At 34.0% G+C, this 21,039-nt stretch overlaps 2 protein-coding genes across 2 annotated transcripts; one reads left to right on the forward strand and one right to left on the reverse strand.

Annotated features, from left to right (window-relative positions):
• The first annotated feature begins 2,040 nt into the window (after positions 1–2,040).
• On the forward strand, positions 2,041–6,402 carry LOC116145841 (calcium-transporting ATPase 12, plasma membrane-type-like). Its single transcript, XM_031431270.1, has 2 exons — positions 2,041–5,377; positions 6,062–6,402. The coding sequence occupies exon 1, from the start codon at positions 2,156–2,158 to the stop codon at positions 5,321–5,323; it is 3,168 nt and encodes a 1,055-aa protein (XP_031287130.1). The 5' UTR covers positions 2,041–2,155; the 3' UTR covers positions 5,324–5,377; positions 6,062–6,402.
• Positions 6,403–17,248: 10,846 nt separating this feature from the next.
• On the reverse strand, positions 17,249–20,772 carry LOC116145853 (pentatricopeptide repeat-containing protein At3g63370, chloroplastic). The gene has a single exon (XM_031431288.1). It carries the CDS (start codon positions 20,766–20,768, stop codon positions 17,898–17,900), a length of 2,871 nt encoding a protein of 956 aa, XP_031287148.1. The 5' UTR covers positions 20,769–20,772; the 3' UTR covers positions 17,249–17,897.
• Between the last annotated feature and the right edge of the window lie 267 nt (positions 20,773–21,039).

Below are 21,039 nucleotides of genomic sequence, written 5' to 3' on the forward strand. Positions count from 1 at the left end.
TTTGGTCTTCGTATTTTTTCTTTAGTCCATAAAACACCCCTTCAATAATGGGCATCTTCAAAGGGCTTATCCAATCGGAAACCAAAATGGTGTCATAGCGTAGAAAGTAATTCCAATAATTAATTCCTCAAAAAGAAGCTGCTTAGAAATTGCAGTGACAGCCACTGAAATGAAACTTTGTGTATTTTTTTTCCCACATCATGCTTTTTTCCATTGAAGAACTTACATGGTTCTTTCCTTTCCTCTTGACTTTCCAACACGAGAAAAACACATTAAAGTTGACATCGATAATGGCGGAAAGAAAATTGATTTTCAATTGCTTTTTCTGGGTTCCTCGAAATTTCCCTCTCTATAATTTAAAAGACGGATTTTTTAATGTCTTTTTTAGTCAAATATAATTAATTCTAGAAAATTGTATATTTTTCCACTCACAAATCACAATTAATGTAGTATGATATATCAATACTTTCATTTACTATCCTGTACTTATATATACTTAGCATTATATTGATATATTTTATTTATAGAAGTAAAGATATGTTTATATAATTTTATAGATTGATGTCATTAATATTTTATATTTATTATGATTTTGATATACTTATATATACCTCTAAAAGATGTGACATTGAATTTATTTTTATTAGAAATTTTCCTTGTTAGGAAGGTAACAACGACCTTAATTCTGTCCTTACACGTAGATATTTTAAGTTAGTTTTGATATTGTTTAATTTGTTATTTTGAAATAAAAAATTTGGGTTCTCACAAATTCTATTGACTAGTTTTCAATACTATTTGAGATTATCAAAATCCTTTTGGACAAAGATTTGTGCGGCTCATGGTTTGGTGCCATATCATGTGCTTTAATTCACCTTTCCCATTTTTGTGTTTTAATACTTTGTCGGGTCAAACTGAAAGAATAAAATTATGTGCACTAATCAATTTGTACTAATCTAAGTATTAACATTGAAAATTTGAAATTCTCTAAATAAAAAGAAAAATTTAAATTTTCAATGTTAGTACTTCGATTAGTACAAATTGATTAATGCACATAGCATTACTCCAAACTGAAATGAGAGAAAATGAATTTTATTTTTTTGTTTATTTTTTCTTACTCAATTTTTTTAATAATTATGGAGGGAGTTTTCTATGATCTTCAAAAAAAACGTTTGAGTTTATTAAAATAAACGATAGTGAGTAAAATATAATATACCCAACAAACAAAATAATATTCTACATAGATGCAATCACCAAGCTGACGCCAGGGAGAAATTTGAATTTTCTGTCTGGCAATTTTCAGGGGAAACTTCATTGAAAGTTTCCCGTACGTATCAACTAGGACAATTGTCCAACTTGTACAAAATGGATTCAAAAAAAAAAAAAAAAAAAAAGGAAAAATTCAAATATTTGTACTTATACTCCATGGATTAACTCTTAAACCTTTACTTATTTGGTTGCTTCTTCTAAGTCATATTTAAATAATAAATGCTTCATGTTGTTGTCAAGTTTCGGCTCCTCCTTTTCCCTTTTTTCCTGTGGCCTCAGTCCGGCCAGGCGGCACAGACACTAGTCTTTGATAAAGTGACCGAATATAAGCAGACAAAACAGTAGTTCGGCCGCCGACCAAACTGTTTCAACATTGTACCAATTAACTTAACAACCGTTGAACTTAATAATTTCAGCAAAGGTGGTTAAGGAAACGATGCATTGTATGAATTTACAAGTAATGTGCGAATTTTGGGTACAGAAATTTTAAAAAATCTTTGCTTGGTGAACATGAGACTGAAAAGGATTATAGAAATTGTGACAACTCGAATGAGAACAGAACAGTCCCCAAATTGTTGGAAGCATAAGTTAAACATTAGTAAAATCTTTGACGGTTTCATGCCGACAGGGCAACAATTATAAAAGTTAGACAACCGTGTTTCTGGCGTTTTAATTCCACTAAGTAAATCAGACGGCTGGCAACTTCAATTATGTTCATTGGATGTTGAAGTTTCTTTTCTTTTTACACGTTTTTTCAGCGCTTAGCTTTGTGTATATATAGACAAGTAGGGTGAGAACCACAGAAAAGTTTTACAAAACAGAAAGCAGCATTTGGCTCCGTGTGCTTCCTATTGCTGATAGTCTCCAGTTTCTTCATTCTAAAGAAATCATGTCTGACAGTAAAATCCCGCACTATGATTGCGGCACATTACTGTTTAACATTACCACCTCCACGCTCAGCAAAGCGCAGAAGCGATGGCGTCTCGCTTACTGGACTATCTATTCTTTCCGGGCTATGCTTTCTCTAATACCCAAAATTCAAAATGATTTGGAGATATTGCAGAATCCTCGTTACATTTCTCTTGATATGCAGCCTAGCAGTTCCCACGATGAGGTTAAGGAAGTTGTGTCCTACTCCATTGACCCCAATGTTGATGACAAGAAGCTGACGGAGATGGTGAAGAATAAAGATTTGCTTTCTCTTCGCCTTCTTGGAGGAGTTGAAGGTGTGGCCACGGCTCTTGGGACAAATCCCGAAAAGGGAATCAACGGTGACAATGAAGATATTAGTAAGAGGTCTCAACTTTTTGGCAGTAATACTTATCATAAGCCACCTCCAAAAGGCTTTATATATTTTGTTATGGATGCTTTTAAAGATACCACCATTCTTATCCTTCTGGTGTGTGCTGCTCTGGCTCTTGGTTTCGGCATTAAAGAGCACGGGGTGGAAGAAGGTTGGTATGAAGGTGGAAGTATATTTGTAGCTGTGTTTCTGGTTGTTGTTGTATCAGCTCTCAGCAACTACAGACAAGAAACTCAATTTGATAAGCTATCAAAAATAAGTAAAAATATCAAAGTTGAAGTTGTTAGAGACGCTCGCCGTCAACAAATCTCCATATTTGAGCTTGTGGTTGGAGATGTTGTGTTCCTGAAGATTGGTGATCAGATTCCTGCAGATGGCTTGTTCTTGGATGGATATTCTTTGCAAGTAGACGAGTCGAGTATGACAGGGGAGAGTGATCATGTTGAAGTTGATTCCGAACATAATCCTTTCTTGTTCTCCGGATCAAAAGTAGCAGATGGATGTGCTCAAATGCTGGTCGTGTCTGTCGGGATGAACACGCAATGGGGTGAAATGATGAGCTCAATATCCGGTGATTCAAATGAAAGAACTCCATTACAAGCTCGGCTTGACAAGCTAACCTCCTCAATTGGAAAGGTAGGCCTCACAGTCGCTTTCCTAGTTCTTGTAGTTCTATTAGCTCGTTATTTCACTGGGAATACAAAAGATGATAATGGGAATAAAGAGTATACTGGCAGTAGTACAGATTTAGATGATGTTTTCAATTCAGTTGTACGTATTGTTGCGGTTGCAGTCACCATTGTTGTTGTGGCAATCCCAGAAGGCCTACCGTTGGCTGTAACTCTCACACTTGCTTATTCAATGAAGAGAATGATGGCGGATCAGGCAATGGTAAGAAAACTTTCGGCTTGCGAAACAATGGGCTCAGCCACTGTTATTTGTACTGACAAAACAGGCACACTGACATTAAATCAGATGAAAGTTACAAAATTTTGGCTTGGCCAAGAACCCATTGAAGAAGAATCTTATAATGTAGTTGCTTCAAATGTTCGCGAACTATTTTACCAAGCAGTTGGTTTGAACACAACCGGTAGTGTTTCCAAACCTGTTTCAGGATCCGTACCTGAATTTTCTGGTAGTCCAACCGAGAAAGCGATTCTTTCATGGGCTGTTCAGGAATTGGGTATGGACATGGAAAAGGTGAAGCAAAGATACACCATTCTCCAGTTTGAAACCTTCAACTCTACGAAGAAACGAAGCGGGGTTTCAATTAAGAAAAAAGCTGATAACACAATTCATGTACACTGGAAAGGAGCTGCTGAGATGATCCTAGCTATGTGTTCACATTATTATGAGAGCAATGGGATCATAAAGACTATGGATGAAGATGAGAGGAGCAAAATGGAAAATATAATCCATGGAATGGCAGCAAGTAGCCTGAGATGCATTGCCTTTGCTCACAAACAAATTTCAGAAGAAGAATTGGAGTACAATGAAGACGGGAAGATCCATCAAAAGCTGAAAGAAGATGGCTTGACCTTCCTGGGAATCATTGGTCTCAAGGATCCATGTCGACCAGGGGTCAAGAAAGCCGTGAATATTTGCAAATCAGCTGGAGTTGACATCAAAATGATCACTGGGGATAATGTCTTCACAGCAAAAGCTATAGCCACGGAATGCGGAATTCTAAATTTGAATCACCAAGTGGAAAGTGGAGAGGTGGTAGAAGGCATAGAATTTCGAAACTACACAAATGAAGAGAGAATGGAGAAGGTCGAAAAGATACGAGTAATGGCAAGGTCTTCTCCGTTTGACAAACTTTTAATGGTACAATGCTTGAAACAGAATGGTCATGTAGTTGCAGTCACTGGAGATGGCACGAACGACGCCCCTGCACTAAAAGAAGCTGATATAGGACTTTCTATGGGCATTCAAGGCACTGAGGTGGCGAAAGAAAGCTCAGATATCGTCATATTAGATGATGACTTCATTTCTGTGGCCACCGTTCTAAGGTGGGGACGATGTGTTTATAACAACATCCAAAAATTCATCCAATTCCAACTGACTGTCAATGTTGCAGCACTAGTGATTAATTTCATTGCAGCTGTTTCTGCTGGTGAAGTTCCTCTAACTGCAGTACAATTGCTGTGGGTGAACCTCATCATGGACACACTAGGAGCTCTGGCGCTGGCTACCGACAGGCCAACTGATGAACTAATGAAGAAGTCCCCCGTGGGTCGTACTGAGCCCCTTATAACAAACATTATGTGGAGGAATCTTCTATTTCAATCCTTATACCAGATAGCAATCCTATTGACTTTACAGTTTAAGGGCGAGTCCATCTTCAATGTGATTGCTGAAGTAAATGATACACTGATTTTCAACACCTTTGTTCTTTGCCAAGTTTTCAATGAGTTCAATGCAAGGAAGTTGGAGAAACAGAATGTATTTGAAGGCATTCACAAGAACCGATTGTTCCTCGGAATCGTGGGAATAACTATAGTTCTTCAGGTTGTGATGGTTGAGTTCCTGAAGAAGTTTGCTGATACAGAGAGGTTGACTTGGAAGCAATGGTTAATTTGTATTGCAATAGCAGCCGCCACATGGCCAATTGGTTGGGTTGTGAAGTTGATACCAGTTACAGAGAAACCATTCTTCAGTTATCTCAACAAGTCAAAACTGGTTTTCATATGGTTAAAGAAGACTCTCTACCACAAAAAGAAGGCATCTTCCTCCATGCTTGCAATGGCATGAAAGATATGGCAATATTTTATTCAACCACAATTTTGTGCTCTGCATTACTTAACGGTACACTCTATTCTAATTGAATTTGATGTAGGCTTCCATGAGAAGATTTTTGTTTTTTTATTTTTTTTTTCTATGATCGAATGTGTCCAAACCAATTTGTGCGCACCTCAATTAATCTCCCGAGACCCTAGAATTACCTATCAGGTAAGAGTTTCAGTAGCCACCTCTATTGGTAGTCATGGGGACTCGAACTCAGAAGATCATGTTAGATCCTCCTCTTGTTTTTTTATCATCAAGGAGACTCGAATTTTGGAGACCTAAAAACTATCAGTTGAATAAGAACTCCAGTTACCACCCTTATTAGCAATCGTGTGGACTCGAACTGAAGAGACCATATTAGATCTTCATCTTGCTCTTTTACCATCAATGAAACTCAAATTTGGAAGATCATGTTAGATCCTCATTTGCTCTTTTACCGATAGGTCACCCAATGGTTGTTCATGAAAAGAATTTCATTCTCAAAGAAAACAAAATGGGCTCCATCCAGAATGGATGAATTAATGCCCAAGTATGCCCTTTTGTTTCAGGACATTGCCATTTCTTTGAGAATGAAATTCTTCTCATGTAAGCCTACATCAAATTTATCAGAATAGAGTGTATCGTTAAGTAATGCAGGGCATAGAATTGTGGTTGAATAACATATATTTGTGTTGAGATTGATAACTTTACTGGTGTTTTATCCAGGATGTCAAACAATCTTGGGCGTTTGGGCTTGAAGAAAGCATATTGAATAATTAGAGGCATAGTAGAGTGAACTATTCTTTCCCAAATCCGATTGTGGATTGGATATTATCTTCTAAAATCGCATACTGTTGTTAACTGTTTGGAATTAGCGTTGTTTTATGTAAATCCTCTTTATATAAAAGAAGTGCTACGTTGTTTGACTGCTGTGGATTTGGTGGTCTGGCTCATGGTTAGGTTACACCCACCTCACCATGGATACTTCCTAGTAAATTTTGGATTGCCTTAATTGAATTTTGTTGTTTGATATGTTTTCTCAATGTTATATAGAAAAGTTTCTCAAAGCTTTTGTAGCCTATACACAAACCTCTCGTCATTTCTGCGATAAATAATACATATACAAATTAATGTGTTTTAATATAATTGAATGGTTTAAAACTAAAAATAATTAGAACAAATTAAAAAGGATGATGTGACAACTGACAAATATATAAAATTATCACATCGGTTTATAAATTAATTGATTATAGAATAATAAGTTATATCAAATAATATTTTTATGTGTAGCATTATTGAAAATATAATACCAATTTAATTATAAGAAAGTGTGTAATATTGTCACCTCAATTTATATATATTGTATTAGTCTTTCATAATCCGGGATAAAATGTAATGCGAAATTACTCATATCATTGGCAAATATAAAATGGGAAGTTGATTTTTAGTTCCGCTATTTTTTTCTTTAACCCACAATTATGGATTAATTTGTTTAAGGAACTAAAATTTTAAAACTCTTACAACCAACTAATCACTTATAAATCCAGTTTAACAGAAAAAAAATCTTGTTTCATTCCCATTGAAAACAAAGCATTCGATATCGCAAATTTCCCAAACATCAAAACACTTACAATCAAAAATCTGGTTTCATGCTCATAATTTTGATAACTGTAATTATAAAGCTTTGAAGCCAAAGTAGTGAAAAATAAGAAGAATTTATTTTTTAGAGTGGAGCCACTTATACCCACTAATAGACTAAAAAGGCCTCATTTTTTTAAATACTTCATTTCAAAGTTTTAAATTTAATTTTTTTTTCTTGAAATAACTACTTATTTAACCCTATTTTAAGAGTTAAATTAAAAAATAACCCATCTCTATTTGTAATTTTTTTTTTTTTTTTTTTTGGGTATTTGAGGATGTCCGGATCAATTTGTGCATATTTCTATTTGTCTTTGTAAGTAAGACCTTAGATGCAAAATTTGGACAATTTTACCCTTCTTTAATTCTCTTCTTTCTTCTCCTTATTGTTTTTAGATTTATGTTTTTTTTGTATTGTTTGTTTATGTTTACGAGTGTAGATTATGTTCACATGTGTTTAATATAAGTGAAATAATGCATATTTAGAAAAAAAAAAAAAAAAAAAAAACCGAATCAGAAGAAATTTCCAAAAAAATTGCAGATTCTAGAGTCGCAAAAGTCTAGTCTTGCATGAGTCTTATCTCGCACGGGTCACGTCTTGCACGAGTAAGATATAATGATATTAATCTTGTTCAAGTGGGGTCTTTTTGACATTTTATAGAGGTTATAATGATATTTTATATAATAGATTATATGTAATATATCAATTTGACCCATATAAAATATTAAAAAAATCTACTCGAGGGAGGCTAATGTCATTATATCAAACTTGTGCATTGCAAGAGTCTAATGGCTGGAAGTTATTCATCAGTTTTCCGAAAATGCCATTTTTTAACCAAGTTTTAGTTTACACTTAACACTAAATAAGTTTTGCATTTTATATACACTAAATATATTCTCGTCATTTATTATATCTATTAACACTATATTCTTTAGAAAAAAATTAGCCAAAAAATTGCAATATCTACATTTCAATCTTAAATAAATAATATATATATATATATATTTTTTTTTTTTTTTTGCCATTTTCATGGAAGCAATGGTATTAATGTAATTAAGTGTAGAAGACAAGGGTGGATATCTCCAAAAATCTTATGAGAGGTCTTCCTTGCAAATTCATCTAAAAGTTGGCTATTTTTTTTTTTTTAAAAAAAAAAAGGTTAACTAAGTTGGTTATTTTTTAATTTGACTTTTTAAAAGAAGGTTAACTAAGTAAAATTTTCTTTTCTTTTTCTTATGGCATCCCATAAATTCCATAAATGCCCTTAATTCCATTTTTTTTTTCTTTTATATTAAAAAGAGTTAACATTTTATTCCCTTGACTTATGCTATATACCCATAGGTTTATTCTAAAAATAAAATTTTAGATAATTAAATTGAAAGTTAAAAAAAAAAATATTAAAGCTAAAAAAATTCTTATAAATAATCTCAAAAACATAAAACTATTAAACAACAAAAAAAAAAAATATAGATTTAAAATAACTACAAAATTTTGAGGGAAAAATAAAAATAAATTATATGTGAAGTAATTAAAAAATTAAAATTTTATATTGCTTGTAACCTAAATCTTCTTCCTCCATTAAACTTTCTTTTTGTTCTAAGAATGATTTGAACAGCGTAAAAAAAAAAAAAAAAAAAAAAATTATGAGATAATAGAAGGGTATCAAAAGTATTTGTAAAGAATATAAAATTAAAGTTAATTTTAATAATGTAATATATAAATTATTAAAAAGTAGGGTTTCTTTTAGTCCATCAGTAAAATGCCAATAAGTCTATTCTTTTTTTTTTTTATTATTATTATAATTATATTTCCATTTAAACTTGAAGATAAGACTAAAGACAAAATAATAGGGACTAAAAAAACATCCCAATAATGGAGAAAATCCGAAAGTGGCATGAAACATTTAGCCCAGCCCATTGAGCAAACACTGATGTTCATGGTTGATGAAGACGTGCATGAAAAATTTCGAAGGGAATGGAATCAATTCAGTTGAGTTATTTTTGTAATATAATACAAATTTGGTAAGTTAGATGCTGAGAGTATCAGAAAAGATAAATGGGTTCTCTTTCTCTACCCAAATTGAGCTTCCCAACAAGGAGGAAAGGTGTCGATTTCTGAGATCCTCAGTAGGAGAATAAAAAGCTTTCTGTCATCAAATTCCATTTCATTTTACAGGAAATTTACTATTTTACAAAGATAAATTTGTACGCCTTCCAATCAGACACTCACAGATTTTGTTCCTCAATCATAAAAATAAAGCACCTGATACTCTAAGAATATTGATCTAGTTGACAAATTAAAGTTTCATTTAAACAATAACAATCTATATTAGCTCATTTTGTGTTGGAATTTTTAGGACACTGATTAATTAGCATGAGACGTCCAGAAGCATAAAATATCATCGAGATAGGTAGAACAGTTTAAGTTGATATTGAGTTTAACATCAAGTATTTGAAAGGACTTTTTCATATTTCTTTTAATTAAACATTGCCAAAGAATTTCTCAAATAGTTTAGTCTTTTAACCTCCTTATGTAATATGATTTATATACAGAAGCCAGCTTGGAGAATTTTTCCGAGAAATGCAGGATAATTAAGCATTTGGAGTACGTTCAAGAACACCTTTTTTTTTTTTCCATTTATGTATCCATAATTAATATAATTATAACATATTTTCAGAGTTATTCGGTTAAAACTCTCAAATAATTGAATTACTCTAAAGTCATTCGTCTCAAAAACGAATCAACTTCACTAAAAAAGTGAAAGTATTTTGGAATTATTCTAAAGTTATATATATATGCAAAGATTTACACTAACCAGAGATACGTGATTGACTATGTTAAAATCACGTATGATGTATGTGTGTGATCGTACAATAAAATAATATAATGATGAATATGCTAGAACAATTAATGTAGAACACAAAGAATAAGAAAAGATTTTTTAAAGTGATTCAACGACTCGTAATGCAAGGCATATATACACTATTATATTATTGAATATATTGAAACAGTAGTTCAATTTTCAAAGAGTTAGCAGTTTTGCTTTCTGCGACTTGTTTTTCATCCGTAGAAGCATATTACAATTAGGTTTATATAGTATTAGTTACATGGTTGAGTTGAGGATAAACTCAAATTCGTTTAAACGGTAAATTACATGATCATCGGCCTTGATTTTGAGATCCATATTACGAGATATTTATACGCCAACTAGGGATGTATCCGCTCCAAATTTCCTGCACAACAATATATATGTGTGTGTGTGCTTGTGTCTCAATCATAAAATTTCTTTATTAAATCCGTTTCATTTCAAAGAGAATCCTTATAAAGAAATAATCAGAAAAAGGAATGAAATTAAAAAAAACATCCAAGACATGTTCCTCTCAACTCAAATATTTAGAATCTTATAGCTCTCCATTATTCTTAACAGCCTCAAAATTTAAAACAAAAAAGTCATATTTAAATTTATGAAATATTTCCCCAATTATTTTTCTCATTTTATTTATTTTTTGCAACAATTCGGCGCTTTTATATTAACTAAGAATTATGAATAAACAAAATTATCCTGAGACTTAATTACAAATAAATCAATATATTAAAAGCTAGGGTTCAAAGATGCAAGTGCTTTTTCCCTTTTCCTTTTCTCCTTTTTCTAGTTTAATATTCGTATATGACAGATGCCATGATTAAATTAATATTCATCATTAAAACCGATATGTCAGATAAAAATACAAATAAACTACAGATTTATATATGATTAATTAGCTAATCAATTTTAGTAAACTATACAAAATTAAATAATTAATTATGTGTAAAGGCTCTGTGCATGAGGGGATAAGATGGGATCTTAAAAGCACCAACCATGTTTAGACTGGGGAAATTTTGTCACTAAAAACCCTGGCAGTAATATCTTCCCACTGTTAAGTTTAAGATTCCCCAGCATAATTCGACATCAAAAAGTCAATTTGTATATATATAAATAGATGTATACGCCAGTTGTTACCATATATTTTTATATATATAATTTGTGTATTGCAAGGCTCAAGAACCTAATTCAAGACGTAATAAAATAAGTGAACCAACTAGAAGAGAGTAGGAAATCCAATAATTAATAAAGAAATTCACCCAAAAAAAAAAAAAAAAAAAATTCAATATCAAATAAACATAACCATAGAGATTCCATCATGATCAAGAAAGAAAGAAATCTTTGCTACCCAGATGAGTAAAAATCTAGACAAAAGAAAGAAAGATAACTTACTCGAAAGGATACGATAATGGAATTTGGTTTCTACAATGAGAAAAAAACAAATAGATGACCAAAAAAGATTGATGAATAAAAAGAGAATTAAGGTTTTTCGTGATCCCAGCAACAGGTGAAGCTACCACATGATCCGATCTATCCTTGACGGAGAAGGAAGTTTAGATCATGCTGGCAGCTTCAACTGCTAGTGGTGCACGATCGACAATGTCTCCAAAGAGGAAGAGATAGAGAGAAGGAGAGAGAGAAAGAGAGAGAGAGAGAGAGAGAGAGAGAGATTAATCATTTAATTGTTCTCTGGGGATGCTATGGAGAAGAGAAGAGAAGAGAGAGATATATATAGAGATTAATTTGTGTTGTTAGTTGGTGATATGAGAAAAAAGTTTAAAGAGTGTAATGGCTAAAAATATAGGGCTGGCGTAGGCTTACATCAGTACGGATCAATCAGAATTCAGGAAGATATTATACCGTCCAAGTACTATCACGTTATCCAAGGACAGGAAGAGTAAGGCTATCATTCGCTTGACAGGTAAAGGCCTGGCAAGTAAGTGGCTGGGAGCCGCTCACTTGCCAAGGACCTACGCGATTTAAGGATATCTTTCATGCAACTGACCAATGAAGAGCAGGATAGGAACTACATGGCATCTGCTTGCTGACAGACCTATAATCATTACCTAAAACCTCTTACTATAAATAGAGAGCTCCCCTATATTTTTCGGGAACCTAATTCTGATAACAAAAATACTATCTCTCCCTGACTGTATTTCTGTTCTCTTATATCGTTGCATGCAACCTAATTGTACTCATTTATAAATAAAAAGACAGTAGACGTAGGATTCGCTTTGAGCATCCGAACCACTTCAAAAATCGTCTCCCTTATAATTGATTCATTTTCCAGCTCACCTGTAAATTCTAAGTCTACTTAACACTTTGTATGTGCGAATAGTTGGTACCAAAATCAAGCATCACCGGAGAGAATAATTAATTAATTAAAATTATGAAGTAAACAAACACAAACAGATGGCAGTGGTCCAAAGCCAAAGACAAATTGAATATTATATTGCCCACGCCACACCATGCAGCCAAAAAACTAGTGAGAAGTTACAAATTTTACATTGATCACCCCTTTATCCAACTTTATGTGGGTCTCTTATTTATCAAATAATTTATTGAAACAAAGGAAAAAACAAAAACAAAAAAGCTTTAGGTTCTTCTCAATCTCTCTCTCTCTCTCTCTTTTTCTTTACATCTCTTTCTTTGTTCACAAATTATAAACCCAGAAAAGAGAATTCTGGGGACCATATCTGCGTTATTTTTTTCCTAATAAGATACAGTAGAAATGACTGTTCATTCTTCATTATTTTACATTACTATATGAGCCATTTGTCAGAAGCCGTGTGCTTTTGCATCTTATTGGTGTCAGTTACTTATCAAAAGTTGGATTATATAAAGACAATACAAATATACAATGGATTAAGTAAACATTAGAGAGTCCAGATATTTATATATTTATATATTCTGATAAAGTTTACTGTGATCTTGACATTATGTTTCTTTCAACTTGTTTTGTTCCCTTTGGTAGGTTTGAGGAATATATATATGGAACCAATGGATGCATGAAAAGTATCAAAAGGTGGGAAACATTAATTATATTCTTATGAAAGATCAAAGTTCCTAACACTTCGGCTGCCATCCAGAAATCTTGATTCATTACCCACCTTAATTTTCATCATAAAATATAATAGAATATTCCTACTTAATCTTTCCAATTAATTTTTATAAATTCCCATTAGTTCATTTGTTAGATTGCCATTGACACTCTAAATAGTTAAAGATTCCACTGGCTGCTGAAGAGGACTTTTCATGGGCTCCATCTGATTTAATGTTTCCTTTGCTTTTTTCTTCTGTTCTATGATTATCAGTTATATAATAATTATATTTAAATTCATGACTTAATCTTCAATCAAGTTTAATAAATTATCTCTAATTCTTTTTATGTCTGCTGTCTTTAAAAACTTAACAGCGTTATAAAATTGTTCTCAACTCAGGTGATTTAAAATGATCATTTCTGTATTATTATTTAATTAAAAACTAACAAGGATATTGGTTTCTATAAAAATGTATTAATTCTTCTGTTGCCATTCTCTTTGTTTATTTTCTCACGGGTTTCCTGTTCTATATACATATATAACTTAATTTTTCAGGATCAGAGAGTACAAGAAACCAGAAAATATTGTATTAATTTTACAGTAACTGAACATTAAATCAGCTGATCGAATAGACAAAAACTTCTCAACCCATCGACACATAAAACCCTAACACTTAAGTCTCAAAGCAATTTGAAATAAACAATCTCGAACTGCAGTTATATATACATACATATTTCACAACTTCTATATATCTTTTTATATATGGGTTCTCCAAATGCATGCAACTGGTATATAACCCTTTTAGAAAACGTCTCAAATTCCTGCAACGTACAAAGGACGCGTAACCGATGACCACAGTTGACATCATATTTATAAAAAGATGACCATAATGATGCATGATGCTGATACATGTATGATAAAAGAGACAAAATGATGATAAACAGATTAACTGGGGGTGTTTTCTTAATCTGGCCCCTTGTGAATTGGTTTTATCAGTTGTGTTGTGTGTAAAAGCTGAGAGATTAGAGGAGTTAGTGGCCGACAGGCGAATTTGATGTCAATTTCTAGCTCTAACTCAAGAACTACAAGCCAACCCCTTTCTTATTCCTTCAAGAATGGCAAATAAATCACATTCCAAACATTAAACAAACTAAATTTAACCAATTAATCTCTCACAACTCACTGATTATATACCATTTTAATCCCTGAGTGGTGATGTTTAATCTTTACCCGTTTCAATTTAAAAGAATGAAACGGACAAGTATCTTGATTACACGCAAGCATTTGCCCGTATGGACGTATGTAATCTTACATCTAATAATAGCAGTCAAAAGTCTTTTCTCAGTCAAGGTTAAGTAATAAGAGAGACGCCATTGTTGTTGCAGCTTGGAGAAATAAAGTTAGCATCACTACTCATGAGAAAAACTGAGAAAGGTAGCTTACTTGAGAATTTCAATTATTAAATGACCATTTCCTTAATTAATGAAGTAATTACAATCGACAGAAAAAATATTGAAACTTTCTATTACTCCTCTGAGAAACCCCCAAGATTCCATCAAGATTTCAATGCATATCACATCTGCTTAAAAATCAAACAAAAGAGATATTATATACATTACATATGATAACTAGTAACTGATACTTTCCCTGCACTGCGACACATGATGCAAAAGTAAACTCGATCAGCAACAAAAAAAACAGAAGCATAAATAATCAATAAAACAAAAAGCAATAAGGCAAAAGAAAAAGCTAGAACGCATGCGGGACATTACGAGAACGAGCAAGGAATATACTTACGGTGATGATAACTTATCCTCTTTTTTGCTTTAGGGGTTCAGATTTGAAGGATAAATGAAACTAAATGGGTCCCCAAATAGGAAGGAGTGAGGCTGTCAGAGCATGACCTAGCTAGGGTTAGTTCAATCTCTACTAGCCAAAGCTAGATCATGCTGGCAGCTTCACTTTTTCCCTTGCAGACTTTCTCATCATAACTTTACGGAAGTAGGAACTCGCCAACTCCATGTACAAATAATTCTAGTGATTCAGGAAAACAAAATGGCAGTGCTTCAAGGGTTTCTATCTCATCACGACTTGGATAACTTATCCAAAAGTGTCTACTCAAGAGATCGAAGAACATGCATGCATTCTCAGTATTTATGGCTGCAAAATATTTTGTCAATCTCTGAAAGAAGAAAATACCAGAAAAAGTCTGCAAAAAAGATGGTGAAACAGAAAAAAAAATGCTACAACTGGTTAAGGTTTGGGAGCTGATAATGCATGAAAGAAGGAGGAAGAAAGGGAAAACAAAAAATTTGAATAATAAATATAAGTAGGAAAAGAAAGAAGAAGAACCCTAAAACCCTGAGACGAAGATGGATGAGAAAAAAGCAGCAAAAACTGAACTTAGAAAAGAAAGAAACAAAGACGTCAAGAACCCTGAAACCTGAGATGAAGAAGGGAATAGAGAAGATAACAAGTTAAAGCAAATATTTATAATGGGGTTTGAGATCAATTGAGAGAGGTGTTAAAGAGGATCACAAAGATGAAACAGCCAATTAAAAAGAAGGAAGGTATATCATCACCATGTGGACAGCTAAGAAAGAGAGAATAGGCCTGGTATTAGGGTCACAGCTGGTGCAAATATAGGACGGCATGAAGAGAGCTGGGTGGGGGCGGCTCTGAGGGACTGAGCTCTCTGCTGCACAACCACTGTTGTAAGTCTAGACTTTTCTACTACAGGAAGATAGGGGGAGTAGCTTAGTTTACCACTGACCACTGTTCCTGTTTCTCCTCTGCAATTATTGTGTTCTAAAATATATTTATATTTAAAATTTCAATGCGGTTTTTTTCTCTTTAGTGTAACTAGCTTTGTTCAATTTTCAGTAGTCAATTCATTTGGTTGGTGATTTTAATGCTACTTCCCATTCCGTCCATCGAGAAAGACTAACCAAGCAAGCAAAGTATCTCTATGTATCTTTTGAAGTCACAGGCAAAATCATGATGGTCAGGTTTTGAGTAAGTAAAAGCAATTAAGTTAATAGATATCAATAACAATTTTTCTTTACATCAATTAGAGGCTGCTGTTACAGCTGTTACATTACAGTATTACACTAAAGCTCGCTCGTGAGAGAGAGAAAGATAACCTAACTGATCAAAAATTGATAAAGAAAGAGAGTATCAGAGTATTCAGGTTGAGAGTGGAGACAAAGAGTAAAAGATAGAGCTTTTGCCATGTGGTAAAATTGCACTGGTTGTTTCTTTCCATTGACCTTGGCATGCTCCAGTCGATTCTTTTTTTTTTTTTTTCTTTCTTTCTTTTATTTAAACACCTAACCTGATACTATTTTCACACTCTTTCTGCATTCAATCGGTAGGCTAATAGCACATGGACACTTCAAATTTTATAATAAATTCTTTCTGATTGATTCACTTTCATATCCCAACGTACAGAAAAACCAAAAGCATAAACTAAGATTTGATCTAATGATAACATAGAAAAGAAAATTTACTACTGCAAAATAAAATATTGGGGTGGATCTGGAGCCACCCTATTGGAGGCAGAATCAGAAACCCAGTTGATTTTAGGTCGTCTAAAAAGGCTAGGGCTATGTTACAGTGCATGCCTGCGAATTTCTCTGAGCAAATATAAGCAATGCAGGATTGATGACAAGTTCAAAATTTAGAGCATGGGCTAATGAATATATGTTCAGATAGTGCAGCCTATTTATATCAAACATGTCTCTCTTTCTCGTTTCTCTCTGTGCCAGTTTATATGCAATATTGCAGGACAGCCGCAGCAGCAACAGGAGGCGGAGGAGTAGACTGAGAATTTGTAGGCTCTAGAGTGGTCCTGGCTTTGTCTACAGCCACATAGAATTAAATAAGATGCAGGAAAAAAACAAGAAAAGGAAAGGTTTTTGTTTTTCTCTTCTGCATATAATATTCTAAACACTAAAATACAATTTAACAGATCTACGCATGCACGAATTAAACTAGCTACTCTTGCAGCACTTGTTGCCTGAGCCTCCAGTCATTAAAGATTTCGCAGAATATTGGTTTGGTTTGGTTTGGTTTTGGTTTCACATGTCTGGGGATTTTCAACTTTGACTTGGCGTGTGAGAGAGAGTGAAGACTGAGGACCCAAAAGGCCAAAACTACAACAAAGAATCAGATCCTTAGTGGTCAAGATCCCGAATTATCTTTATCGTCCTTCTAACAAAAAAGGTCTTGCGTTTACCAAAGAGATAATAAAAATATTAATAAATAAACTACAATATGATAACTGAACAGCACTTAATATTTAAAGCTCCTAACAGAAAACTTGATGCTTATATGCTTGAAATAGAGTTTACTTCAAGGCATTTGGGTTCTTATTACTGGGAAGAATGGGATACAAGAAATATTCACAATCTCTTTTAATTGACTTGTTTTCAGTAATATAGTTCAATTATGATATACAACAGTTTGGATTAGCTAATTGTGGTTCTATGAATGAAATGAGGATTAATTAGTACATTTTCACTTACGTCTGTGGCCTTTTTTCTTCATATCTCCAAGTTTGAAGCACAGAGAACCTCCAATTAGCAAGCCTTGTGCTTGAGAAGAACATCTTCATCAGTAGCTAGAGTGTTGAATTAGATTCCCACATGTGGATAATTACAATTTTCTAGCTCTGTTCTTTCGATTTGGGCAATGTGGCAATAAGGGATTTGAACAATTTCCTCCTCTTCATGACATATGGACGAAAAATTCTTGGATAGGATTAGATACATCATGTCCTTTGTATATCTCGTTTAACCAATATGATGCATGTTCCATTAATTCTGCAATAATGCATTAGATGATGGAGTCTTATCAGATAGACTTACACTGACGTCGTATGTTCATCCACCGAAAACTTTCCTCGATCGTATGGGCTGGTGGTGGCTCTTCCATTTACAAGTGACCCAACCATAATCACTAGCAAGAATGAAACTTAGAACTCTTTCATAATTAAATCATTCAACATAATAGTAAATGTTACCAGAAATCTCCACAAGAGCAAATCCCATCCTTAAAATGATGAAACCTGTTGGCGTCCCTCACAAGAAGTTCTCGTTCGAAGAACCTTGAAACAAGCTTGCAGAAAACATGACAATCAGCACAAACACGAAGGTTCTTTGTAATGCGAATAACGTCTCCCTTTGTAGACTTAAGTAGACCATATGCAATGGCCAGCCTTTCACTATGACCATATAGCATCTGAACCTTCTCTTTGTCCTCCACATTGTGCAAGACAAATTTAGTTTGAGCCACATAGCCTCCTTCACTCTCCAATTTCTTGGTAATTTGAGCCAGCTTTTTGTATATCTCATTGGACTCTGGATGAGACTTGTCTCTTGCAATGAACGTATGAAGCTTATTTCCAATCTCCATCCAACTACATCCGGGTGTTTTCTTCAACCCACTTCCCTTCATTTTCATTCTCACTTGTTCAACATCTTTCCATCTACCACTAGCGGCAAAGACATTAGATACAAGCACATAATTTCCAGGATTCTCTGGGTCCAGTTCTAATAGCTTTCGTGCCGCAATTTCTCCTAGTTCTTTGTTAGAGTGGACCTGACAAGCCCCAAGAAGAGAGCACCAAATTTCAGCATTAGGCTCAATTTGCATACTTATAACAAATTGGTATGCCTCCTCCAACCGATTTGCGCGACCAAGCAGATCAACAAGGCAGGCAGAGTGTTCTGGCCATGGCTCCAAATTATATTCATATCTCATAATATCAATAAATCTTTTGCCCTCGTCGATCAATCCAGAATGGCTGCAAGCATAAAGAAGTGCCAAAAAGGTTATATGATCAGGAGCAATATTTTCACTCTCCATCTTATAGAATAAATCAACGGCAGCTTTGCCACGGCCATGCAGTCCGTTTGCATTGATCATACTTGTCCATAAAACTAGATCTTTATTGTGGACACAATTAAATACCTTATATGCATTCTCTAGAGCTCCGCAACGAGCATACATATCTACCAGAGAGCTGGCTAAAGATCCCTCTAACATGAAGCCTATCCTGACAACAAAACCATGAATTTCTTTTCCTTTCTTTGAGGTAGATAAACTTGCAGCAGCAGAGAGTATACTCACTATTGCTATAGAATCCGGTTCAACATTAGTTTCATTCATTAAGTAGAAAATTTCCAGAGCTTCATTTGCAAGTCCATTATGGACGTAAGTTGACATCATGCTGGTCCAAGACACAATATCTTTAGATTCAATGGACTCAAACATTTTTCTGGCATAAATAATGTTTCCACTCTCTCCGTATACGTCAACAACTGAGTTTTGTAGCACAAGATCAGATAAACCTTTTCTGATAATATAACCATGTATTTCTTTCAATCGAGACATGCATTTTAATCCGCTACAAGCCATTAGCGCACTTCCTATCATCACAATATCCACATCAACCCCTTCTGTCTGAACTTTCCTGAACAATGCTAAGGCCCTTGCATGACAATTGTTCTGAGCATAGCCAGAAATAAGAGTTGTCCAAGAAATGAAATCCTTTACATGCATCTGATCAAAAGCACGGCCCATGTATTTCGCACAAAAACATTTTGCATACATATCCAAAAGAGTATTACCAACCTGCAAATCAGCAACAACACCATGTTTTATTGCAAAAGCATGTAATTCCATTCCATTTAATAAATTACACAATCGCCCAGATGCCGTAAGAGCACTTATAACAGAAACCTGGTCAGGTTGGTGACCAGCTCGTTGCAAATCACGAAAGAATTGCATAGCTTCACCATACATACCATTTTGGACAAAACCAGTGAGCATGGAATTCCACGACACTTCATCCTTGTCCTCCAATGAATTTAATACTCGTTCAGCTTCAGTCATTTTACCACATCTAGCATACAGAGCAATCAAAGCATTTCCCACATAAACCTCAAGTTTGTGACTTGATTTCAAAATAGCAGCATGAATCTCCATACCCAGTTTTTTGAATAAAGAATCCTCACACGCTTGAAGAGCGGCAACAAAAGTATAACTATTTGTAACAAGACCACCTTTTTGCATATTTCTGAAGACATCTAATGCCTCCATGCTGTACCCATTTGCAGAATATGCTGAAATTATAGAATTCCATAGCACAACATCTTCTGTTTTACCCACTTTGTCAAATAATTGCTTCGCTTTAACAAGCTCATGGCACTTTGCATACATAGCAACAAGAGAATTAACAACAAAAGCAATAGAATCATAGCCACATTTAATGACTAAACCATGAATTTCAGCTCCACAATTAAGATCTTTAAGCACACTACAAGCTTTAAGTACGGATGGAAAAGTATAAGCATCAAGAGGAATACCCAAAACCCGCATTTCTCGATATGTTTTAAGAGCTCCCAAAGGTTCCCCATTTGAGACATAAGCGCCTAACAAAGCATTCCATGTAAAAATTGTTCTCTCAGACATTTTATCAAACACCTTTTCCGCGTCAGTAATGCTACCACATTTCCCATACATAAACACAAGCTTAGTATCCAAAAACAACGATTCAGACGTACTATTATAATATTTGATCAAACTGCCATGAGTTTGCCTGCCTTGAAGGAGGGCTTTCTTTTTGGCACAAAGCTCAAGCACTTGTGCATAAGCTTCATCTGGGGAAATCAAAAGTGAGTTATTATCAGTAAACAGATAAGTTAAAGATTGAAACGCTCCCTTCAGATTGCCTTGCTTGCAAATCTCTTTGAGAAACGGGGATTTAATGGGATTTTGGGAAAAACTAGGGATGTTAGGAGGTGGGCTTATATGGGTTGTGTTTAACAAAGGATGGTGAGTCGAAGTGCCACCATTGAAACAAGAGTTTGAGAAAGCAGTTGCCATGAAAGAGTACCTGCATGAGAAACGAAGGTAATGTGCAGGAGAATAGCTAAGGTGCATTTAGCAATTCAATTAAAAAAAGGGTCGTGTAATTGATACTCATTTATAAATTAAAAGAAAATGATCTCAAAAGAATTACTCCGTTCTAAATTTACCCAATTAAATTATTAATATATATTTAAATGTTTTAAAAATTACCCCATTTATATTTATACTTTAAATTGTGAGTTTGGCACATTATTTTTACTCATATTCCCAATCCTATTCCCTAAAT

Source organism: Pistacia vera, unplaced genomic scaffold, assembly GCF_008641045.1.
Source record: "Pistacia vera cultivar Batoury unplaced genomic scaffold, PisVer_v2 Contig468, whole genome shotgun sequence".
Lineage (NCBI taxonomy): Eukaryota > Viridiplantae > Streptophyta > Magnoliopsida > Sapindales > Anacardiaceae > Pistacia > Pistacia vera.

Bases quoted from the DNA above. Each gene is read 5' to 3' on its own strand.
- LOC116145841 (XM_031431270.1), top strand. From the start codon at position 2,156: ATGTCTGACAGTAAAATCCCGCACTATGATTGCGGCACATTACTGTTT.
- LOC116145853 (XM_031431288.1), bottom strand. From the start codon at position 20,768: ATGGCAACTGCTTTCTCAAACTCTTGTTTCAATGGTGGCACTTCGACT.